The sequence below is a fragment of the Ursus arctos genome, unplaced genomic scaffold (assembly GCF_023065955.2).
Source record: "Ursus arctos isolate Adak ecotype North America unplaced genomic scaffold, UrsArc2.0 scaffold_20, whole genome shotgun sequence".
NCBI classification, from domain to species: Eukaryota; Metazoa; Chordata; class Mammalia; order Carnivora; family Ursidae; genus Ursus; species Ursus arctos.
Genome location: NW_026622875.1, coordinates 23934992 through 23958983, shown reverse-complemented (window position 1 = coordinate 23958983; position 23992 = coordinate 23934992). Strand labels below are relative to the sequence as shown.

General features: G+C 36.1%; 1 protein-coding gene across 5 annotated transcripts in view; it reads right to left on the bottom strand.

Annotated features, from left to right (window-relative positions):
* Positions 1-23992, bottom strand: part of PIK3CB (phosphatidylinositol-4,5-bisphosphate 3-kinase catalytic subunit beta) — a 192787-nt gene that overhangs the window by 98068 nt on the left and 70727 nt on the right. For all 5 annotated transcript variants that reach the window (XM_026497132.4, XM_044383447.3, XM_044383446.3 and 2 more), the window contains exons 3-5: positions 15044-15230; positions 9556-9781; positions 2794-3017 (exon numbers count right to left, since the gene is read on the bottom strand). In XM_026497132.4, the coding sequence (XP_026352917.1) occupies positions 2794-3017; positions 9556-9781; positions 15044-15214 (621 nt within the window). In that variant the 5' untranslated portion in view covers positions 15215-15230. The remainder of the gene's footprint in view (positions 1-2793; positions 3018-9555; positions 9782-15043; positions 15231-23992) is intronic.

The window sequence follows — 23992 nt, the reverse complement described above, 5'->3', positions numbered from 1 at the left end:
GAGAATCTATTTGAAGAAATAATAGCTGAAAACTTGCCTAATTTGGGGAAAGGAACATAGCGAGATGAAGGAGGCACAGAGAACCCCCAACAAAATCGACAAAAGCAGACCCACACAAAGACATACTGTAATTAAAATGACAAAATATAGAAATAAATAAAAAATATTAAGAGCAGAAAGACAAAAGAAGACAGTTACATACGAAAGAAACCTCATAAGGCTATGAGCTAATTTTTCAGCAGAAACTTTGCAAGCCAAAAGGAATAGAATGATATATTCCAAGTGCTGAATGGGAAAAACCTGCAGTCAAGAATACTCTATCCAGGAAGGCTATCACACAGAATAAAAGGAGAGATAAAGAGTTTCTCAGACAAAGAAAAACTAAAGTAGTTCGTGACCATTAAACCAGCAATGCAAGAAATATTAAACAGAGGACTCTTTCAGTGGAAGGGAAAGAACAAAAGTGAAAGTATGAAAGCAGGAAACACAAAAACAGTAATGAATATTTTTGTAAAATATCAGTCAAGGAACTCACAAAACAGAAGAATATAAAATATGACAACATACACCTAAAACATGGGAAGGAGAGTAGGAAAGGATGGGTTCAAACTTAAACAACCATCAACTTAATAAAGACTGCTATATGCAGAAGAGGTTATATACAAACCTAATGGTAACACAAATCAAAAACCACTAATAAATATGCATAGAATAAAGAGAAAGAAATCCAACTGTATCATTAAAGAAAACCAGCAAACCATGAAAGAAAGACAAGAAAGGATCAGAGAAAATCTTCATTAACAACCACAAAGCAGGTAAGAATATGGCAATAAATACATATATATCAATAATTACACTGACTGTAAATGGACTAAACACTCTAATCAAAAGGCGTAGGGTGACGGAGTGGATAAAAAAATAACACCCATCCATATGCTGTCTATAAGAGACTCATTTTAGACCTAAAGAACCCTGAAGAGAGAGAGAGAGAGAGACAAACCAAGAAAGGAAATCTTAACTATAGAGAATAAAATGATGGTTACCAGAGGGGAGGTGGGTAGGGGGATGGGTGAAATAGGGGACAGGGATTAAGGAGTACACTTGTCATGCTGATAACTAGGTGATTAAAGTAACTTTTTAAAAAAAACTATTAGTAAATACATAAATTAGGAAAAAATTCTATGACTGCTTGGAATCCAGTAAGATTTCACAATATCTCTATTTCTCTTTCAATTTCAAAACATTTATTTTCACATATACTTTGTTACAATGATGATTACATTAAAATAAATGTGTATATCCAGTAGAGATCTGACCCATATGTAACGAAATGCAGACTGACCTAGATGAGCAAATTGCACCTTTCAGTGGTAAAATTTCCTATTCCACCTCTTCCGACACTACTAATTCCCTAAATAGTATTTTAAATTTGATTTTGAGACTTTATAATAACCAAATCTTGATTTAAACTGAACTTTAGTCTCAACATATCTCAGGAGAGAGCAACAATTTTTTTTTGGTTTTGTTTGTTTGTTTTTAACCTAGATAAACCTCCTTTGTAAAATGCCAGAAGGCTGGCTCCTTTCCTTCTTTTGCATTTATTCTTACAAATATTTAGAAACATATTGTTGGAAAGGAGACAGAACTGAATAAAACTGAAACACCTGGATAAAATCCTGTCTCTACCATGGACCAGCTATAAGGCATGGCACCAAAGAAAAAAGGAAAGAAGAGAAGAGAAGAGAAGAGAAAAAGAAAGAAAAAAAACTTCTCTCCCTTTCATTTTCTTCACTGTAAAATGGGGAATGATAACATTTTATAGTTGTTCTAAAAGTGGAGAATATATAAAGAAATACCTTTCATAATTCTTGGCATGGTAAAGTGTTCAATACAGCATGGCTACTGAAATGGTTTATGTCATTGTTGTTATCACAGTAATTGAAGAACACAAAATATCCTTGAACTCCTACCCTAATTCTAAAGCTAGATCCTAGATGATAAAATGACCACACTAGATACAAAGGCAGTATCATAATCTGGTTTGTAAAATAGTTGTGACTATTCAGATATGGATTAACCGTAAATACACTCCAATATAATGCTCATTTTCCTATCACCACTTAATTACATATTTACAGAATGCACATATAAGAATATGGGGAAAAAGAGATTATTTGATGAAACCTTTCATTTTATAGACAAGAGAAAAATCAAACGAGAAAATAAAATATCTACACTAAAAAATATTATCTAAACTGGGGTTGGCAATCTTTTTCAGTAAAGAACCAGGCTTTGCTGACAACCTTTGAGTCTGTATCACATTCCTTCCTTTCTTTCTTCCTTCTTTCTTTCCTTCCTTCCTCTTCCCTTCTTTCATCTCTCTTCCTTTTTCCTTCCAACTCTTAAAAATTCCTTGAGTTATTTTTTACATCCCTTTAAAACATAAAAACCAGAAACTAATAATAAACTATATGTTAACTGATTTTAAATAAAATTTTAAAATAAGGTTAAAAAAAACTGATTTTTAAATACATACATACATACATACCATTCAAAAACTGCAGTTTTCCAACCCGATCTAGACTAACACATCATTGCATCACAAAATCATTTATGTGCAAAAGATGTGTCACTTTTGATTATTATACGTAATCCTGAATTTATTTCCATCTTTAAATCTAAAAATGCTCTTTGTAATAGCATTTACCAGCTATCTTCTCCAGGATTGGTGTTGCCTTCAGGTAAAAATCAAAGATTTACTACAATGTATTTCTTAAAATAACATAATACTACCTGACAATTTTCAAAATGAACAGCCACAATGAGCTTTCCTCCATAAAGTTTATCTTCTAAGTTTTCAAGGACTGATGGTTCATGTTCTGGTGGATACGTCTGCTTTAGCCAATCCATCCAAGACAATCCCACAAGCGACTGGATCTTTTCCTCACTGAATTTGCGCATTTTTATTCGGAATTCATTCACTTCGGGATCCTTCAGTGCATCAAATTCATGTAGACCTAAACAAATTTTTTTGAAGTGTCATTTTGAGTAGCTAATAATAATACAATAGAATACAAAATATACTCAACCAGATATACTGGATATTTGGTTTTTATCACGCAAACAAAACTGGGCAGGAAAATATTATGAAAGATCCAAAGAATATCCAGAAAAAATAACAAATTTCACATACAGAAGATGAACATATAATTAAGATTTCTAAAGAAGACAAACTTGAAACCTTTCAGGAAATGTAGTTGGGTACCAGTTTTATAATCACTGAAATAGTACACACTTTAAAACCACATATAAAATATCCAGTTTTTTTTACAAACCAAGTAAATCACATTTAATGTATCTGAGAAAGCCTAAGAATCTGAATACTTTTAAAGTAATGAACTTAAAATATAAGCTGTTACTTAACTTGAAACTCAGTAAATTTAAATTTTATAGATTAAACTTTCAATTCACTGAGATTTTAACAATGGTTATAGTAGATCAGTCAAAAACCTCATAAAATTATTCTTTGTTGTACTTAACTATGAACCACTTCTACCATGAAGACAACTAAATATAACAACCTTTTCATAAACTTATCATTATCCTAATAAATAATTCTTGAAATTGACAATAAATGAACATGCAGAAATTTTTATACATACATTAACTTTTAACTGTGAGACTGGTAAACATTTTAATTTAAAGATTATTCAAACTGGCCACACCTCATGACCCCAGTGCTGCTCTTTCTGCCCACAGGTCCTGTCCCCATGCTTTAATAAAAGCACCTTTCTGCACCAAAGATGTCTCAAGAATTCTTTCTTGGCCATGGGCTCCGAATCCCAGCCAACACACCAAAACTAGATCAATACTGTGCATGTACTGAGGAGACTTTTCAGTGTCAGCTCTACCTCATTCTTTTAAACTGCTGTTTAGGGGCTTCTGGGGGGCTCAGTCGGTCAAGCATCCAATTCTTGGTTTTGGCTGAGTTCATAATCTCAGGGTCGTGAGATCAAGCCCCACGTCCGCCTCTACACTCAGCACAGAGTCTGCTTAAGACTCTTTCTCCCTGGGGTGTCTCGATGGCTCAGATGGTTAAGCATCTGCCTTTGGCTTGGGTTGTGATCTCCAGGTCCTGGGATCAAGCCCCATGTCAGCTCCCAGATCAGCAGGGAGTCTGCTTCTCCCCCTGCTTGTGCTCTCTCTCTCGCTGTCTCACAAATGAATAAAAAATCTTAAAAAAAAAAAGAAAAAAATACTCTCCCCCTCGCTCTGCCCCTCCGCCCAAATAAATAAAAATCTTTAATAAATAATTAGAATCAACTATGGCATTAAATATAGAAAAATAAAAATGTTTAAGTTGCATAATGAAGCTAAGTTAAAATCTTGAGGGTACATTATGATTTGCTGGATAGTTTTAGATCTGGAATGGAAATACATACTCTAAATCAGCTATGAAGGAAGTGTAACTTATACAGACTACCTGAGGAATTTTGGAGCTTCTTCCCCAGCACTGTTGAAACTACTTCTACCCACAGACACAGATATTACAGGTAAGGAAAGGAAAATGAGTACCTAATACATCTAACAAAAATCAAACTCTCTATCTCCCTTTATCTACAAAAAGTCATGTCTAATCTACTTTCTAAACGTTTCTCAACTCTGTCTACTTCTCCTAGTTCCTGCAGCCATTAATTTAATCCTGGCCATCACCATCCCACCCCTGGATTACATCAGTTTTTCACTAATTTCTCTATTCCCAGTCTCAATCTCTCTGATCCATTCTCCATTTTAAAACCTGAATAATCTTTATAAAATGTAATCTGATCATGTTACTCCTCCACCACTTAAATCCCTTCCATAGCTTCCCAACTGCTTTTAGTGAAATCAGTCTCTAATTTTTAATATGACCTGGATGGCTCCACATACTCTGAAGCTGGTTGCCTCTCTCATCTTCCTGCTTGTCCTAGCTGTCCCTTTATACAAACCATAACCAATTACTTCTATTCCTTGAATAGGCCATTATTCATACATGCCATTCCCATTTCATTATCCTTCTTCCAACTTCTTCTACCTGCTCAATCCTCATCAGCACTGAAGGCTCAGTTTAGTTGTGTGTCTTCTGTAAGTCAACCCTCTCTCACTCAGTTGATTTTACCTCCTTGACTTACAGCAGATTACATACTATACTGTAATTGTCTATTTACTGATCCACATTTCCCACAGATTGTGAGCTCCAAGCAGACAAAGACCATAATTACACCCAAATTCACTGCTGTAATCCCAATTAAAAACATTCAATATACACTATTGAACTGCAATTGCTGCTGCTTTGATAATTTTTTCAATATATTATAAATAAGGACCTCTGCTCATGTAACTGTTTGAACCAACTGAAAAGTACAGATTTCTTTAATTCATCCCAGACTCACTGAATCCCAATCTCTGAGAATCTGCCTTAAAAATAAATAAATAAATAATAAATAAATAAATAAATAAATAAATAAGACTTGAATTTAAAAGCTACTACAAAGATTTCTTAAAAATAGAAACTCTGCCAAAAATTAGAAATTAGGGGGATGCCCGGCTAGCTCGGTTGGAAGAGCATGCGAATCTTAATCTCCAGCTTATGAGATCAAGCCCCACAGTCGATGTAGAGATTACTTAAAAAATAAATAAATAAAACAATCAGGTTAAGTAATTTAATTTTAAACCTAGTTAATTTCTAAATGTCTTCTGGTAAGAAAATTTGATAGCAAACCTTAAATTTTAAGATAAGATTATTATATCGTTTACAGTCAAATATAATTTTTTTTTTTTTTTCTTTTCAAGTAGGCATCCCACCCAGCATGGAACCCAGCTTGGGGCTAGAACTCACAACCCTGAGATCAAGACCTGAGCTGAGATCAAGAGTAAGATGTTTAACTGACTGAGCACCCAGGCACCCCACATATAATTTTTTCACAAAAAAAAAGTATTGAGTGGGGGCGCCTGGGTGGCTCAGCTGGTTACCCATCTGCCTTTAGCTCAGGTCATGATCCTGGGGTCCTGGGACTGAGGCCCACATCTGGCTCCCAGCAGGGAGCCTGCTTCTCCCTCTCCCTCTGCCTGCCACTTCCCTTGCTAGTGTGTGTGTGTCTCTCTCTATCAAATAAATAAATAAAATCTTTAATTAAAAAAAAAGGTATTGAGTGAATAATTTCTTCACATTAAAGATATTGTTAAAATCCTGCAGACTCCATATTTCCTTCACTTTAAAATATACCATAATTTTTGATAGGTCAGGGAAAAAATAAGGGAGTTTTCAATTTTTTTTTTCAGGATGCTGACAAAATCCTCTGATCAAGATTTACTAATGAGTATTTGAAGGGGTGACCTTCACTACAGAGCATAATCAGAAGGCAAACAGAAGCTCTGCAAATAATTATTTCGAATAAACATAAAAAATAAAATGATCAGACACATTATTCAGGAAAAGGTATTTTTAGACCCACCAGGGCAGTTATATCTGCAAAGGTTCTATTGTTTTCTTTGGGGAGGAGGAGGCAGCAAACTTGTTCCTCAAGTTAAACTGAAATAATTGTTTATTGTTTTACCAGGACGCATGACCTCACCAAGCCCTGGTTGTAGTCATCACATACAAATTAGCAAATGTAAAAACTGACTTGTTAGGTACTTAAAAGTGAAAATTCATTCTAAAATATTAAAACAGGGGCGCCTGGGTGGCACAGCGGTTGAGCGTCTGCCTTTGGCTCAGGGCGTGATCCTGGCGTTATGGGATCGAGCCCCACATCAGGCTCCTCTGCTATGAGCCTGCTTCTTCCTCTCCCACTCCCCCTGCTTGTGTTCCCTCTCTCGCTGGCTGTCTCTATCTCTGTCAAATAAATAAAATAAAATCTTAAAAAAAAATAAAATAAAATATTAAAACAGACTTAATCAACTTTCTAAATGAATGTTAACACCTGAATCTGTATATATTGCCATTAACACAAGGTTTCTAGATATGCTGAAAATCTAAAGTACAATTTATAGTTAAGAGTTTATAAACTGTTCAATTTAATTTTTTTAAAGATTTTATTTATTTGATAGAGAGCGAGCGAGCGAGCAAGCACAAGCATGGAGAGCTGTAGTGGGAGAGGGAAAAGCAGGCTCCTGACTGAGCACGGAGACCAACGTGAGGCTTGATCCCAGGACCCTGGGATCATGACTTAAGCTGAAGGCAGATGCTTAACCAAGTGAGCCACACAGGTGCCCCATAAACTGTTCAATTTAATATATAACACAGCTTGCATCTTGATCATTCAAATTACAGGGCAAACTGCATTTAAAAATTTTATATAATAAACTTTATGATACAGAATGAAATATGGTCACACTGCTTATTGAAAGAAAGATTCAATTTATATATACACCTATATGTATGACCCCTGCACTGTAGCAAGGTAGAGTCAGGTGTGCCCAAAAAAAACACCAAAAAACAAAAAAAACAGCATGCCCAATTCTATTTGATGTTTAGATAAACAATGAATGATTTTTATCATTAAGTATATCCCATGCAATATTTGCATCTAGTATATTTTTATTTGCTGAATCTGTCAAGCTCATGTAGAGATAACAGTGGCCAGTGAGCCCAAATTTTTTGAAGATCACAACTAGAAGATAGTGTAGTGATCTAAGTTTCTAAGAATCTAAGAAAAAGATACCTATATCCTGACAAAAGTTAGCTCTCTCTGTGGGGCTAACCTTTTTGGTTATCAAATATTTTACCTTAACAATTAGTGTGGTTCTGGTCTACTTCCTTCCATCAGCTGGGAAACATATAAACTATACATTTCATACACACACACACACACACACACACACACAAAGTCACTTGGAAAGAACTATATCTCAATATTATCAGTGGACATTCTTGTCTTCAATAAGACTATAAATGATTATTTATTCTTTACTTTTCCATATATTCTTCAATTCAAACAAAGGAGAGACTTTTTGTAATGGAGAATTTAAAATTTATCAAAAAAATCTTTGGAGCTCTAGCAAATGGAAAGGAATGCTTTCCAATGAGGCCATTAATATGTAAGAAAATTGTGGGGGCTCCTGGATGGCTCATTCAGTGGAGCATGCAACTCTTGATCTCAGGGCTGTGAGTTCAAGCCACACGCAGGGTGTGGAGATTACTTAAAAATAAAAATAATAAAAAACAAATAAAAAAACAAAAAAAAAAAAAGAAAGAAAATCTTGTATGGTAAACAATTACAAACTTATTGAAGGGATAAAAAATTATTGCCTAAAGCAAACTAGCTATCCTGTGAAGTAATCAAACCTTCTTAAATACTAGGCTGTCTGGGCACCTGGGTGGCTCAGTCAGTTAGGTATCTGGCTCTTATCTCAGCTGAGGTCTTGATCACAGGGTTGCTGAGTTCAAGGCTGGCACTGGTAGGCCCAGCATGGAGCCTACTTATAAAAAAAAAAGAGAAAGAAATATGTACTAGGCTGTCATTCAGTAAATCAACAAGGTTCTGTTCTAAGTACTCAGAGGGAAGAATGTAGCCCTACATTTGTAATTATCAGTTAGCCCAAATCACTATAGGTCAAGATCAAAGAATGTAATCTTACAGGACAAGGTTCTTAGAGGGGATGGTACTAGGTTATCTTGAAGATACTTATAATATTAAATGGGATGGTACTATATTATCTTATAAGAGTGAATTAATCAATACAGGAGGCCAATCCAAATGAAAAACCAGTGGACTGTTTGGTTTTGTATTTAAATTTCAAATCTCTTAAATAATAAAATAAATAAAATAAAATGAAAATGAAAACAACACCACAAAACTGCTACTTCAAAATAAATAAACAAACTTCAAGTTTCCTCTGCAGTTAACCTCTTGTAGTATTGAATTCTAGTACCTTGTCTAAAGCAGGATATTGATATACCATTGGCCCCTGTGACACCTAACATTATTATAGCAAGAGATACTCTACCATATTTTCTTTGTTACTCACAATTCTCCCTGGAATTAATTTGCAAAGAATAACATGGACATAGTATATCTTGAGTCCCTACAAAAATATCTCTACTTAAAGATAATTGTAGTTAAGGAGTAAAATTTGTCAATAATGTGGGTTATTTATAGAAACTTTTCAGTCAGTTTAAAGTCTTGGCATAGAGAGTTGTATATATGTTGTGTGTATATATAGAGGCAGTTCAAAAGAAATGGAGGATGTATCTCTTATAAAAGGGTTTCTCAAACTATCTGAGACAAAGAGACAATGTTTTTCTTTCCAATCTGCCAAAAAAAACAATACTTTGGCAAAGAAAAAGGTATACAAAACATATTACCATAGTGTCCCAGGGGTTATCACATTGCTACAGGAATTTGTAAAAATCTACTTTCAATTTTTACACTCAGACTGGTTATCAATTTACAAACAAGTATTGGTCCTTGAGTCACACTCTACAAAGCAATGCCTTTGATCATACTTACTACATGTTTATACATACAACAACAAATATGTAAAGAATTCATACCAAGAAGTTTTTAAAGTTACCTTTTCCTATAAGGACTCCAATTTTTGAGTCTAATTTTTCCCCTGGGTCACAACTTCTTGTCACTAATTTGAGAACTGGAAGAAAGGGTCTGACATCACAGAGTCTTCTTGTTTCATCTTCAAGCTCCTCATATACAGCAGTTTGATTCACACATGCAAACATATAGGAGTCGATTTCCATAAGGAGGTTAAACATTGGGTAATTGTGAACTTGTTTCCATAACATCTGCAGGAAAAAAAATAAGACACTTTCTGGAACAGAAACTCTTGTTCAAGTGTACAAAGATACATCTACAAGGATACTCACTGCAGCACTCTTCATACAACTCAAAAACATAGGACAAGGCAAATATTCAGCAATAAAGGATTGGCTAAATCAATTATAAAGTATTACAAATCTGTGAAAATAAAAATACACACTAACATGGAAAGTTGTCCAAGATATATTAAGGGGTTTTTTTTTTAAATACCAACTTACAAGAGAATACATATAGCATTAACCCATTTTTTCTAAGTAATAGTATAATGCACAAAAAATGCACCTGCATAATAAACAAAATTATTGAGTATCTGCCAGACTCATTAAGAAAGAGAGAGAGAATTCAAAATCAGAAATGTTACAACTGACACCACAGAAATACAAAAGATTTTAAGAGACTACTATAAAAAATTATATGCCAACAAACTGGAAATCCAAAAGAAACAGATAAATTCCTGGAAACATATAATCTTCCAAGACTGAATCAGAAAGAAGCGATAATCTGAACAGACTGATTACCAGTAATGAAACTGAATCAGTAATTTAAAAAAAACTCACAACAAAAAAAAGTCTAGAGGCATGTGGGTGACTCAGTCAGTTAAGCGTCTGCCTTTGGCTTAGGTCATGATCCCAGAGTCCGGGGATTGAGCCCCCCTCACCCCCGTCAGGCTCCCTGCCCAGAGGGGAGCCTACTTCTCCCTTTCCAGCTCCCACTCCCCCTGCTTATGTTCTCTCACTCTCTCTCTCTGATAAATAAATAAAATCTTAAAAAAATAAAATAAGTCTAGAACCAGATAGCTGCATTGGTGAATTCCACCAAATATTCAAAAAAGAATGAGTATCGGGGTGCCTGAGTGGCTCAGTCAGTTAAGCAACCTACTCTTGATTTCGGCTCAGGTCATGATCTCAGGGTTGTGAGATCAAGCCCTGCCACAGACTCCTTGCTGGGCATGGAGCCTCTTAAGATTCTCTCTCTCCCTCTCCCTCTGCCCCCGCCCCTCTCTCCCTCTCCAGGAAAAAAAAAAAAAAAAAAAAAAAAAAGAATGAATATCAATCCTTTTCTTTTTTTCAAAGATTTTATTTATTTATTTATTTATTTATTTATTTATTTATTTATTTATTTGATAGAGCATGCGCACACGAGCATGCAAGTGAGGAAAGAAGCACAGGAAGAGGGGGAGAGAGAATCTCAAGCAAACTATGCATTGAGCACGGGGCAGACCTCAAAACCCTGAGATCATGACCTGAGGCCAAATCAAGAGTCAGAAACTTAACCAACTCAGCCACCAGGCACCCTCAATCCTTTCAAACTCATCCAAAAAAAGGAAGAGGAAGGAATGCTTCCAAATCCATTCTACAAGGACAGCATTACTCTGATACCAAAACCAGACAAAGACACTACAAAAAAAGAAAATTACGTACCAGTATCCTCAATGAATATAGGTGCAAAAATCTTCAACAAAATATTAGCAATGCAAATTCAACAAGACATGAAAAGGATCATTCACCACAATCATGTGGGAATTATTCCAGGGTTGCAAAGATGGTTCATTACGCACAAGTCAATCAACATGATATGCCACCATTTACAAAATGAAAGATAAAAACCACCTAATTGTCTCAGTAAATGCAGAAAAAGCATTTGACAAATTCCAAATTTGTTCATGATAAAAACTCTCAAAAAGGTAGGTACAGAGAAAATATACTTCAACATAATAAAGCCATATATGACAAATCCATGGCTAACATCATACTTAATGGTGAAAAGCTGAAAGCTTTTGCTCTAAGATCAGGAACAAGACAAAAATGTCCACTCTCACCACCTTTATTCAACATACAGTACTAGAAGACCCAGTCACAGCAATCAGACAAAAAGAATCCAAATTAAATTGGAAGAAGTAAAATTGTCGCTATCTGCAGAAGACATGATACTGTATATAAAAAACCCTAAAGATTCCACAAGAAAATATCAGAATAAATGAATTCCATAAAGTTGCAGAATACAAAATATACAAAAACCTGTTGTTTCTATACACTAATGGAGAAATGAAAACACAATGTCATTTGTAAGTACATCAAATAAAAAAATACCTAGTCTTATGCTAAGTAAAATAAGTCAGAGAAAGACAAATACCATATGATTTCACTTATATGTTGAACCTAAAAAACAAAACAAGCAAAACCAGAAATTAATAAATACAAAGAACAAACTGTTGGTTGCCAGAGGGGAGGAGAGTGGGGGAAAAGGTGAAATAGGTGAAGGGGATTAAGAGGTCAAAATACCAGTTATAAAATAAATAAATCATGGGGATGAAAAGTACAGCAGGAAGAATACAGTCAATAATACTGGAATAACTTTGTATGGTGACAGACGGTCACTACACATATTATGGTGAGCATTTCATAATGTATGTAACTGTTGAATCACTAGTTGGTACTCCTGAAAGTAATATAATATTGTATGTCAACTCTACTTCAATTTTTTTTTAAAAGTATCTACGAAGATGTCCCTATTTACCATTCTTAGGAACATAAATACTTCTAATTAGAAAAAAATAGAAAATTCAAAGTATGTACCACCACCCCCTTACAAAATTTATATTATTTTTCCTGCATTTTTTTCTATTCACCAGGGTTATCTTCATTACTTAACACTGCCCTGACAGAAGAAGCAGAATCAATCTCTTATCATCTTCCCCCAAGTTTCCTAATTGAGATCATATAAAAGGTCACCATACAAATGGCAAGGTGGATTACAAATTTTAACTGCAGCTAGTACAAAAACCAAGAGCTGAGAATAACAGACCTGGAGTAAAAATCATAGCTAATGCTCAGATTCAGTTACATACAGGAGAAAGCAGTGCTGCACAGCAAAAGAAAAAATAGGTAAACTGGATTTCATCAAAATTTTTAAAATTTTATACATCAAAGGACACTACTGTGAGTGAAAAGGCAACCCAAAGAATGTTTGCAAATTATTTATTTGTTAAGAGATTAATATCCAGGATATATGAAGAACTCCTATGACTTAACAACAAAAGCAAACAACTGAATTAAAAAATGTACAATGGTCTTAAACAGAAAATTCTACAAATGGCTATTAACAACATGAAAAGATGCTTGACATCATTAGGGAAATACAAATAAAAACTGCAACAAGATACCATTTCACAACCATAAAAACAGTTATTATAAAAAACAAACAACAAAAACAGAAAATAACAAGTGTTGGCCAGGATGTGGAGAAACTAGAACTCCTGAGTACCGCTGGTGGGAATGAAAAATGATAACGCCACTGTGGAAAACAGTTTGGCAGTTCTTTAAAAAGTTAAAACAGAATTACCAAATGATATAAAAATTCCACTTTCAGACATATACCCAAAAAAATTGAAAGCAGGGACTCAAACAGATACCTGTACATCAATGTTTATTTATAGTAGCACTATTCACAATAGCCAAAAGACTGATACAATCAAAATACCCACCAAGAGATGAACAGATAAGCAAAATGCAGCATATCCAAACAATGGAATATTACTAAGTCTTAAAAAGCAATGAAATTTGGATTCATATTACAATATGGATGAAAATACTTTGAAAATACTATGGTAGGTAAAATAAGTTAGAGACAAAAGGACAATTATTGTTTAATTCTACTTTTATAAGGTAGCTGGAATAGACAAATTCCTAGAAACAGAAACTAGAATAGGGGTTACCAGGGACTTGGAGAAGAAAGTTTATTACTTAATGAGAACAGAGTTTGTGTTTCTATATAGGGCTGATGGTTGGGCAATACTGTGAAGGTATTAAATACCACAGAATTATGCACTTAAAAATTATCCTTACAGTAAACTTCACATTACGTATGTTTTACAATTAAAGAATGGAGGGGGGCGCCTGGGTGGCTCAGTCGTTAAGCGTCCGCCTTCGGCTCAGGTCATGATCCCAGGGTCCTGGGGGAGTCTGCTTCTCCCTGGGATCGAGCCCCTCATCGGGCTCCCTGCTCAGTGGGGAGCCTGCTTCTCCCTCCCTCTTCCACTTCCTATGCTTGTGTTCCCTCTCTCACTGTCTCTCTATCAAATAAACAAATAAAATCTTAAAAAAAAAAAAAAAAGAATGGAGGGCATGAATGGTTAATCCAGCTTCAGGTGCAGCCACAGACATCCATACTTGTCACCAGTGACTATACAAATAAGTAGTCTCTGAACCTTGGGATACCTAAAATAATTTTTTCTTTTTTTTTCTACTTCATGGATCATGCAGTTTTAGAATTCTCGTGTCTCCCAGATGAAGAAGCTTGGAAAAGAGTTAAGTGGCTGTCCAAAGTCAAGAACTTTAAAAAGGTTTGTCATAAATACTTTTTCTTAAAAATATCATATCCCCTAATGTTCATATTGGGTTCAGCTACTTGGAAAACACTTAAGAGAAAGTTTAGAAAAATAAATTCATTTACGTTTCATAGTACTCACAAATCAATACCACTCATCAATTCATAGGAAAAAATAATCCAACAAAACAAGCAAGCCTCGTTATGTAAAAGAAGTTGCTTCCAAACTGATGGTTACTAGAAGGGAGGTGGTTGGGGGTTGGGTGAGATAGGTAATGGGGATTGAGGAATGCAGAGTGCACCTGTAGTGATGAGCACAGGGTATCGTATGCAACTGTTGAATCACTGTATTGTACACCTGAAACTAATATCACAGTGTATGTTAACTAACTAGAATTTAAATTAAAAAAAAAAAAAAAAAACTTGCTTCCAAAGGAGGGCATGCTATTCACTACTGTGGGAAAACTTTTTCTTCCTCACAATCAGCATGAAAAGTTGTGGGGGTATGGAGGAAAGAAGAGGAAGGAAAATGAGAGAAGAGACAACTGACCAAAAATCACATACATTAAAAGTACAAGTTCAAAGATAGTTTATAAAAAGACTTTAACTCAAAATTTTCTTTGATATTGTCAAATTCCTTTAAACAACCTGAATGAAAATTGATTTTTCTTAATTCAGGTATTACATATGGATTAAAAGTGAGAGGAAAGATTACCTTTTATACATCTACAAAAGATAAAACATATATGAAAATCTTTAAAACGTAGTGACCTAAAGATTAATTTTCGCTCAAACTGACTATATGATTGACATTAGTAACATTTTCTATAATAGAATAACATCTTCCCCTAAGTGATACAGTAAGTAAGCTGCATTTATAAAAATTCCACCTGTTAACATACCTGTTTAATATAGGAAATGGTAGCTTCCCGAGGAACCTCCAACTGAATATAAATCCCAGTGGGCAAAAGGAAATCCACAGGTATGGAGCCATCAGATGCTAACTGTGAATCCACAGCCCAGATGTCAAGGATGTCTGCCATAGCAGGAGGCATTATGAAATTGAAGCACATTCATAACCATGGGGCCCTAGAAATTATTATATAAAACTTAGTGAAACAGAAAATTAGCCAAATCTTATACTAAAATATGATAAAGCCCACCAATCCACAATTAGTCTTTGGATTTCAATACAGCCAATAATGTAACAGGTGGCTAATTAAAGACGAAGTCACCAGAAATAAATCATTTAAAAACACTTTCAGTTATCATTACATGCATTATATACGTACACTGCACTGACTCAAATTCAACAAAAGTATATCACATGTGAAAAATGAAAGATTTAAAGATTAGAGGTTTCTAAGAAATTCAGTTAACAACCACTCAACAGGTGATTCCAGATTTTACTTAAATAATACTGGCTTCTTTGGCTGAGTTCTTCTCTGGAAATTCCAATGAAAATGGCAGTCGAGAGGGTCTTCTTTCAAATATAATTTTCTATCTGGGCACCTGGGTGGCTCAGTCGGTTGAGCATCTGTCTGACTCATGATTTCGGCTCAGATCATGATCTTGGGGTCGTCAGATCAAGCCCTGTGTCAGGCTCCATGCTCAGCGACCAGTATGCTTGAGCTTTTCTCACTCTACCACACACCCCCACCCCCCATTGTGTGCTCTCGCTCTAAAATAAATAATCTTTTTTTTAAAAAAGTATCAATCTTGGGGCCCCTGGGTGGCACAGCGGTTAAGCGTCTGCCTTCGGCTCAGGGCGTGATCCCGGCGTTATGGGATCGAGCCCCACATCAGGCTCCTCAGCTATGAGCCTGCTTCTTCCTCTCCCACTCCCCCTGCTTGTGTTCCCTCTCTCGCTGGCTGTCTCTATCTCTGTCAAATAAATAAATAAAATCTTTAAAAAAAAATAAAAATAAAAATAAAAAAGTATCAATCTCATGTGAGAAACAAAACATCATGACCCATCACTTAAGAATTAAAAACACCAAATCCCTCAACCCAGCTGGCAAGGCCCTTTGTGCTATGGTTCTGGCCTAATTTCCTTTACTTGTCCTAATACTGCACTGCCTAGACCTTTGTACCACAAAGGCTATTAACCTGCTGTTAGAGCTATGTTCATACAAATGTTGACACTCCTGGAATCAAACCCCTATTTCAACAAATGCACCCTTCAACTGCGCCTTGAAGACTTCCTTGAGAGCTTCCTTCAAGAAAGCACAATGATAGTGGGAAGAACATGGCACTGAAGTCAATTAAACTAAGATTCAAATCCCATTTACTGAAAGAATGAAAGTATCACATCAAAAGAGACAAGAGCCAACCTGAAGCATTTCTGAGCATCAAAAACACTCATGACATCTACGGGCTGAAACGTATCAAATGAGTGACTTAATAATAATAAAAAGAAACAAATCGTTTACTGATCACCACTGGAGATTGCTAAGACCAACACACTATTTTGAAAATTGATAAAGAATGGGGAAGTAAATCAAACATGTTTTGACCAGCTTATACCAAATATTTCAGGTTAACTAAATGATTGAGGAGGGTAGGTTTTTTTTTCTTAATTTTCAGAAAATTTTAGTTCATAAACATAAAAGAATGATAAAATTAGAAAACCACCATTATGCAACCTCCAATGAAGCAATGATCCAGGCGATAATGCATAATTAATGGATGCTAAAAAAATTACAAAATAAAGTGAAAGGATGATGAGGAACTTTATAATGAACATTATCAGGTTGACACTATGTAAATCCTGTGAATAATCCAGACATGTGTCTCCTCCGGTAATGCAACAGAAGTACTAGCCACAACCTATAGAATATAGTTGATTAAAAAAACAAAAAACAAACAAAAAGAACCTGAATTTAATCAAGACTCTAGATCTGATCTATTTATCACTTTACAAGAAATAGGAAAATAGAGAAAGGAATTAAAGACTTCAAGGAAGTATCAGTCAAGTACCCAATGAATCATCAATAAAAAAAAAAGTAATTAACAACAACAAAACAAGCTAATCAACAACAAGAAGAGAAGGAAAGAGAATGGTGCAAAGGCTGTTAACAAAAACATAGGACGGGCACCTGGGTGGCTCAGTTGGTTAAGTGTAGAACTCTCAATTTCGGACCAGGTCATGATCTCACAGTTCTAAGATCAAGCCCTGTCTCAGTTCCATGTTGGGGGTGGAGACAGCCAAATCCAACACTTATTTCACCAAATGAACTATAAAAACCTATCTTTAAAACAAACTGGAAAATTTAAATAAGAATTCAATGTTAGATGATTTTATGGAAATACTGTTACATTTGTGAGATATAATAATGGTCTGTTGGTAGGGCGCCTGCCTGGCACAGTTAATGGAACAAGTGACTTGATCTGGGGTTGAGTTCATTCAGTGTAGAGATTACTTAAAAATGGGATGTTAATAGATTAAAAAAAACAGATGTATCTATATGCTACCTAAAAGAGACTCATTTTAGACGTAAAGACACCTGCAGATTGAAAGCGAGGAGATGGAGAGCCATCTATCAAGCTAATGAATATCAAAAGCAAGCTGGAGAGAGAGCTCTAGCCGGGAGAGGAGCAGAGAGAAAGAGCAGAGGTAAATAGCAGAGGAAGAGGGAGAAGCAAACATCCTGCTAGGAAGGCAGCCGGACACGGGGCTCAATCCCAGGACCCTCAGATCATGAGCTGAGCTGAAGGCAGATATTTAACCAACTGAGCCACTCAAGCACCCCGAAACTGGTCCACTTTCTTACATCATACACAAAAATAAATTCAAAATGGATGAAAGACTTTAGTGTGAGACAGGAAACCATCAAAATCCTAGAGGAGAACACAGGCAGCAACCTCTCTGACCCTGGCCGTGGCAACTTCTTATTAGACACATCACCACAGGCAACGGAAACAAAAGCAAAAATGAACTATTAGGACTTCGTCAAAATAAAAAGCTTCTGCACAGTGAAGGAAACAATCAACACAACTAAAAGGCAGCCTACAGAATGGGAGAAGGTATTTGCAAATGACCCATTGATAAAGGGTTAGTATCCAAAATCTACAAAGAACTTAGCAAACTCAACACCCAGAAAACAACCCAGTTAAGAAATGGGCAGAAGACATGAATAGACATTTTTCCAAATAAGACATCCAGATGGCTAATAGACACATGAAAAGATGCTCAACATCACTCATCATCAGGGAAATACAAATCAAAACCACCATGAGATACCACCTCACACCTGTCAGAATGGCTAAAATTAACAACACAAGAAACAACAGGTGTTGGCAAGGATGCGAGAAACTGCACTCCCTGAACATTCCAGCCTTTACTGATTCCTCTCTCCTAACTCTTATACCTCTTAAAATCTGGACCCATTACACTGACACTTATACAGGCCCTGAATCTTTCCCATGTGCCAGTGTTGTTTCTGTAGGCAGGACAGAGCACTGATGAAAGACTATGGTCTCAGCATCCAACAGCTTACTTGTGAGAGCTGGTTCCATCCCTCACTGTCTGAAAGATTTTGGGCAAATCACGTTAAGTTCCCTTATCTGCTAAATGATGAAATCAACAGTAACTACCTTGGAGCACATAGTTACAAAAATTAAAGAAAGAACGCCTGGAACTTAGTAAATCCAATATAAATATCTGCTGCCACTTATTATTTTTTATTTTTATTCGAAAGCCCGAAGTTCTCTGAACTATGAGTTATATATTTTCAACAACTTTCATTTCCCCAAAAGTGATTAGCATATAGTAGCCATTTAGTAATTGTTTAATGTATTTAAGACAAAACATTATTTTTTTTTAAAGATTTTATTTATTTATTCAACAGAGATAAAGACAGCCAGCGAGAGAGGGAACACAAGCAGGGGGAGTGGGAGAGGAAGCAGCAGGCTCATAGCAGAGGAGCCTGATGTGGGGCTCGATTCCATAACGCCAGGATCACGCCCTGAGCCGAAGGCAGACGCTTAACCGCTGTGCCACCCAGGCGCCCCTAAGACAAAACATTATTATCCCTACTTCTACAATTCAAAAAAAAAAAGCTCACAGGATAATAAGAAAATCTAAAACAGCAAAGGTGAGTTCTTACTCTGTGCTAGCATTCTAGTAACTTTTTTTTAAAGATTTTATTTATTTATTTGACAGAGAGAGAGCACAAGCAGGCGGAGTAGCAGGCAGAGGGAGAGGGAGAAGGAAGCTCCCCGCTGAGCAAGGAGCCTGACGTGGACTTGTGGTACCCTGGGATCATGACCTAAGCCAAAGGGAGATGTTCAACTGACTGAGCCACCCAGGTACCCTAAACTGATACGTTCATAAACATGAATAAACTACACAAAGTTACTACAGATGTCATTAATAGTCAGTGGTCCTGGAATAGCTTTAGGTACATCACTGCGGAACAGTCTTTGAAGACTGTCGTTAGTAGAGGTGCTTTTCAACCCTGCAAATAGCAGGTGTTCAAGGAAACATGCTACACCAAATTATGAAGACTATGCTTTGCCTATATCCATCTACCACCACACCAAGATGGGAGAAACCCAGCTCCTGAACACCAAGTCACAGCATGTATGACATGAATCAGGAATTTGCAACAAAAGCTGACAGAGGAAAAACAGAAGTTTGCATTTAGAGAAGGGTTTATGAAACATCAGCCACCTGTCACATAATTACAATCATGATAAACCTGTACATGCCCCTACTTTCTTCAGCATAGATTTTTGGCAAGACTTTCACAACTGAAACCAAATCAACTAATGAATAACAACAGCAATAAAGGAGCATGAAACCATAAAAACAAAACCTCTAAGATCTCACCCTTACCAGATAGCTGGAAATGCTGAGGCTTCCTCAGGCCTGAAGCTCAGAACAGCAATCTTTTCAAAGAGATTGCACCTCACACCACCCTACGGCATTAACTCCCCAGATACAAAATTATGAATTTCTGGGGGTACTGGAAGAAAAGCATTATGGTAGATTTAAGAATTTCTTGATCAAGTAGTTATAACTAAAATGAATTACAAGAATGAACTGATGAGCCCCTACCATCCTTCATTTCTAGATCTGTTATTCAACACTCTCACACATTCTATCCTTAATCCTGCCACCCTGAACCACTAATACTTGCTAGCATATCCCGTATTCTCTCCTGCCCCCTACCTTAACCATCATTCCCTCTCCCTAAGATGTGCTCATCTATATATATCTCCTGATCAACTCTTATTCTTCTAGACTCTGGGAACCCTTCCCTAATACTGCTGTGCACACAAGCACCAGGGGATACCTATGTCGAAGCAGGAGCACACTACACTGGAAGTCGCTTCGTACAAACAGCTCCCAACTTCCTACTATTCCCACCTCTTTATTTGCAGCTTTGACACATATTATGGTCTCAGTAAATATTTACATATGGCTAAATGAATTAATGAATGAGTGAAACAAATTCTATGGAAGTCACTTAGTAGAACAATTATACTGGATAATTAAAAATGTGATTTAAATCATGCTTCACAGGAAAAATTTAGCTATGTGGCCTTCAATGTAGTTTCTCAGTGCCTAGTGTAAGAAATTCCAGAAACAGGGGCGCCTGGGTGGCACTGCGGTTAAGCGTCTGCCTTCGGCTCAGGGCATGATTCCGGCATTATGGGATAGAGCCCCACATCAGGCTCCTCCCCTATGAGCCTGCTTCTTCCTCTCCCACTCCCCCTGCTTGTGTTCCCTCTCTCACTGGCTGTCTCTATCTCTGTCAAATAAATAAATAAAATCTTAAAAAAAAAAATTCCATAGGGGCACCTGGGTGGCACAGCGGTTAAGCGCCTGCCTTCGGCTCAGGGCATGATCCCGGCGTTATGGGATCGAGCCCCACATCAGGCTCCTCCGCTATGAGCCTGCTTCTTCCTCTCCCACTCCCCCTGCTTGTGTTCCCTCTCTCGCTGGCTGTCTCTATCTCTGTCAAATAAATAAATAAAATCTTAAAAAAAAAAAAAAAGTCCATAAACAGCCCACTTCATCTTTATAGCAAGTCATGGTAATATCTACCATTACACAGATATAATGCCATACACATATATATTTCCTAGAACTCATTTAATTTAAAAAACTGAAATGATTTAATTCAGATATCACTTAAGTCTATTTGCACATGGCTTTCCAAAATCTCAGTCTATATTTTATAGTAGATGTACCTTTCCATAAAAGAGTAAACCAGAAAAATATTAACGAATATACAGAATTCTGATTGCTTCATCACTTGCAGTGGATCAAGCTTAACCTAATATCACTCTGTCTCCAATCCATACATTCCTGTCATGTGAAGAGGATGAAATATATCTTACCTATAACCTAAGCACTGCATTCCCACTGTATAGCAACCCAGTAACATCACAGGCATTTCCTTCCAAAAATGATGCATTTTCAACTAATGTTTAACTATAGAACAGCTTATTCCCACAAAATGTCATCTATTAAATTTAGACAGACTAGAGAACTCCCATGATGTCAAAGGATAACCATTATTTTTAATATAGAGAAAAAGAATACAGAATTTCACTTCAGAAAAATTCACTAAGCTCCACATTTATGTTTTTGTATTTTGCTATATCTATGCTATATTTCACAACAGAAGTATTTGGAAACATTTAAATAAATTAAATTTTTAAAACTGGCAAAATAAGTTGCAAAGTACTTTTCTCATGCCATCTCAAAATGTATCAAAAAGGAAAGTTTAATCACTTAGCTTTACAGTTAATCATGCTCTTTGCTTCCTAAAGGAACAGCACACCAATCTCCAAAATTAATTCCTCGACCTTCAATTTCAAGGGCAAAATCCTCACTTTCAAATGTCAACTGATTCAAAAAGATTCCAATGATTCAGCAAGATAATAAAGATGCTTGTTAAGAATACTATGTGACTTAGAAATGTTTTTCTCAACCAGGAGTAAATTATCAAAAGGGAATACTGCAAGGTTACAACCATGTCCATTAATTTCTACTGTAATATTGTCATATTAATAATTCACTAATAGCTGAGTTAGACTGTTGTCATACTTTATAAACTCTCAGGTAGAGGGGCACCTGGCTGGCTCAGTCAGAAGAGCATGAACTTTTTCTTTTTTCCTTAAAATAGGCTCCACACCGAACATGGAACTTGAACTCATGACCCCAAGATCAAGCGCTGCATGCTCTATAGCTGAGCCAAAGAGGTGCCCTGAGCAAGGTACTCTGGATTTCAAGGTTGTGAGTTCAAGCCCCACATTGGGCACAGAGCCTACTTAAAACAAACAAACACACACACACACACACACACACACACACACACACACACAAACAAAAACAAAACAAAACAAAAAAACCACTCAGGTAGACATATGTATATAATTACAGCCTAACATCTAAGTTGTACTTGTGTGTCACTTTAATAAAAGCACTTTTATTTACACCAACGCTCAAGATTTTCAAGTACTTTAAGCTAAATACTACCTAGAAAAATGGTTTTCAATCCTCTCATATTCCATACTCTTTTTTAAACAAATATCATACAAACACTTAAAAAATCTGAAATGAAACTATTCATATAACTTACATACATATACCTAACTTCAAAATAAATCTGTATAGTGACCTAGCTGTAAATAAAGGAGAAATAAAAGAAAATAATAAAGTTTCTCTCAATATGTAAATACTTGGACATGACCAAACCTCTGCTTAATGAAACAGTCAGGTTTGCCTCTATACATAGAATCACCATGGATATGACAACTACAAAAGCAGACTAATCCAGATGTGTTGTACTGATGATCAAATATTACAAATGCCACTCATTGGTGTCACAGATTTTCCAAGTCTTTATCTTTCAACATCAATATTTTGAAATCATGTAAAAAATACTTTGTATTATATTTTTATGTAAGACAGAGTTAACATCTCAGCTCAGATAATAAAACAGTTTTTACCTACATGAATATCTGGAAGAAAATTCAAAAATTGTGTTGTACATGAGACATTGTTTTGTTGTAGGGCTGTCTTATGCACTGCAGGATGTCCAGTAATCCACTACCTACTAGTAAGCAGCACCTCCCCAAACCATTGTATCAATAAATACAACAAAATCACCCATTAAAAATTTCAAAAACATCTTATAGGAGGGAGGTCACACTGTCCACTTTCAGAACCACTGCTCTAGGACAGTTCCTATTATTTCTCAAAGTAGTAATGACCTAGAAATGGTCTTTTTTTTTAAGATTTTATTTTTTGAGAGAGAGAGGGAGCATGAGCAGGGGGAGGGGCAAAAGAGGGAGAGGGACAAGCAGACTCCCTGCTGAGCGAGGAGCCTGCCTCGGGGCTGAATATGAGGACCCTGAGATTATGACCAACCGAGCCACCCAGGCGTCCCAACCTAGAAATTCTTTTATCTAGACCTAATTATACTCTACATTTAAAATAGTAATGAACATAATTTATCATACATTTCTACTGGCAAAACAACAGTGTTTCTTGTATTTGGCTATGTTGTCTTTGGCTAATTCTTAAAGGGTAAAAGAAGCTCAAGTAAAGAAAACTTTAGCCCCTTAAACAATCAGAGGAATATAAGGCCAGTATGACTAGCTCTTAATTTTCATGACTCTTAGTAAACAAACTTACAGATGCAGTGGTCAAACTAAACCCTAACACAGGATAACTTGTAGCTCTCAGAATATCATGCACAATACTGTACATAGGTACTGAGAGAGGGGGCATACTTACAAAATGTGCTGTGCCGTTATTAAAACAGCATGTCCTTTGTCAGACTAAAGCCGTGACATGGTTGCTAAACAAACGAGGTAACAAACCAAATGCT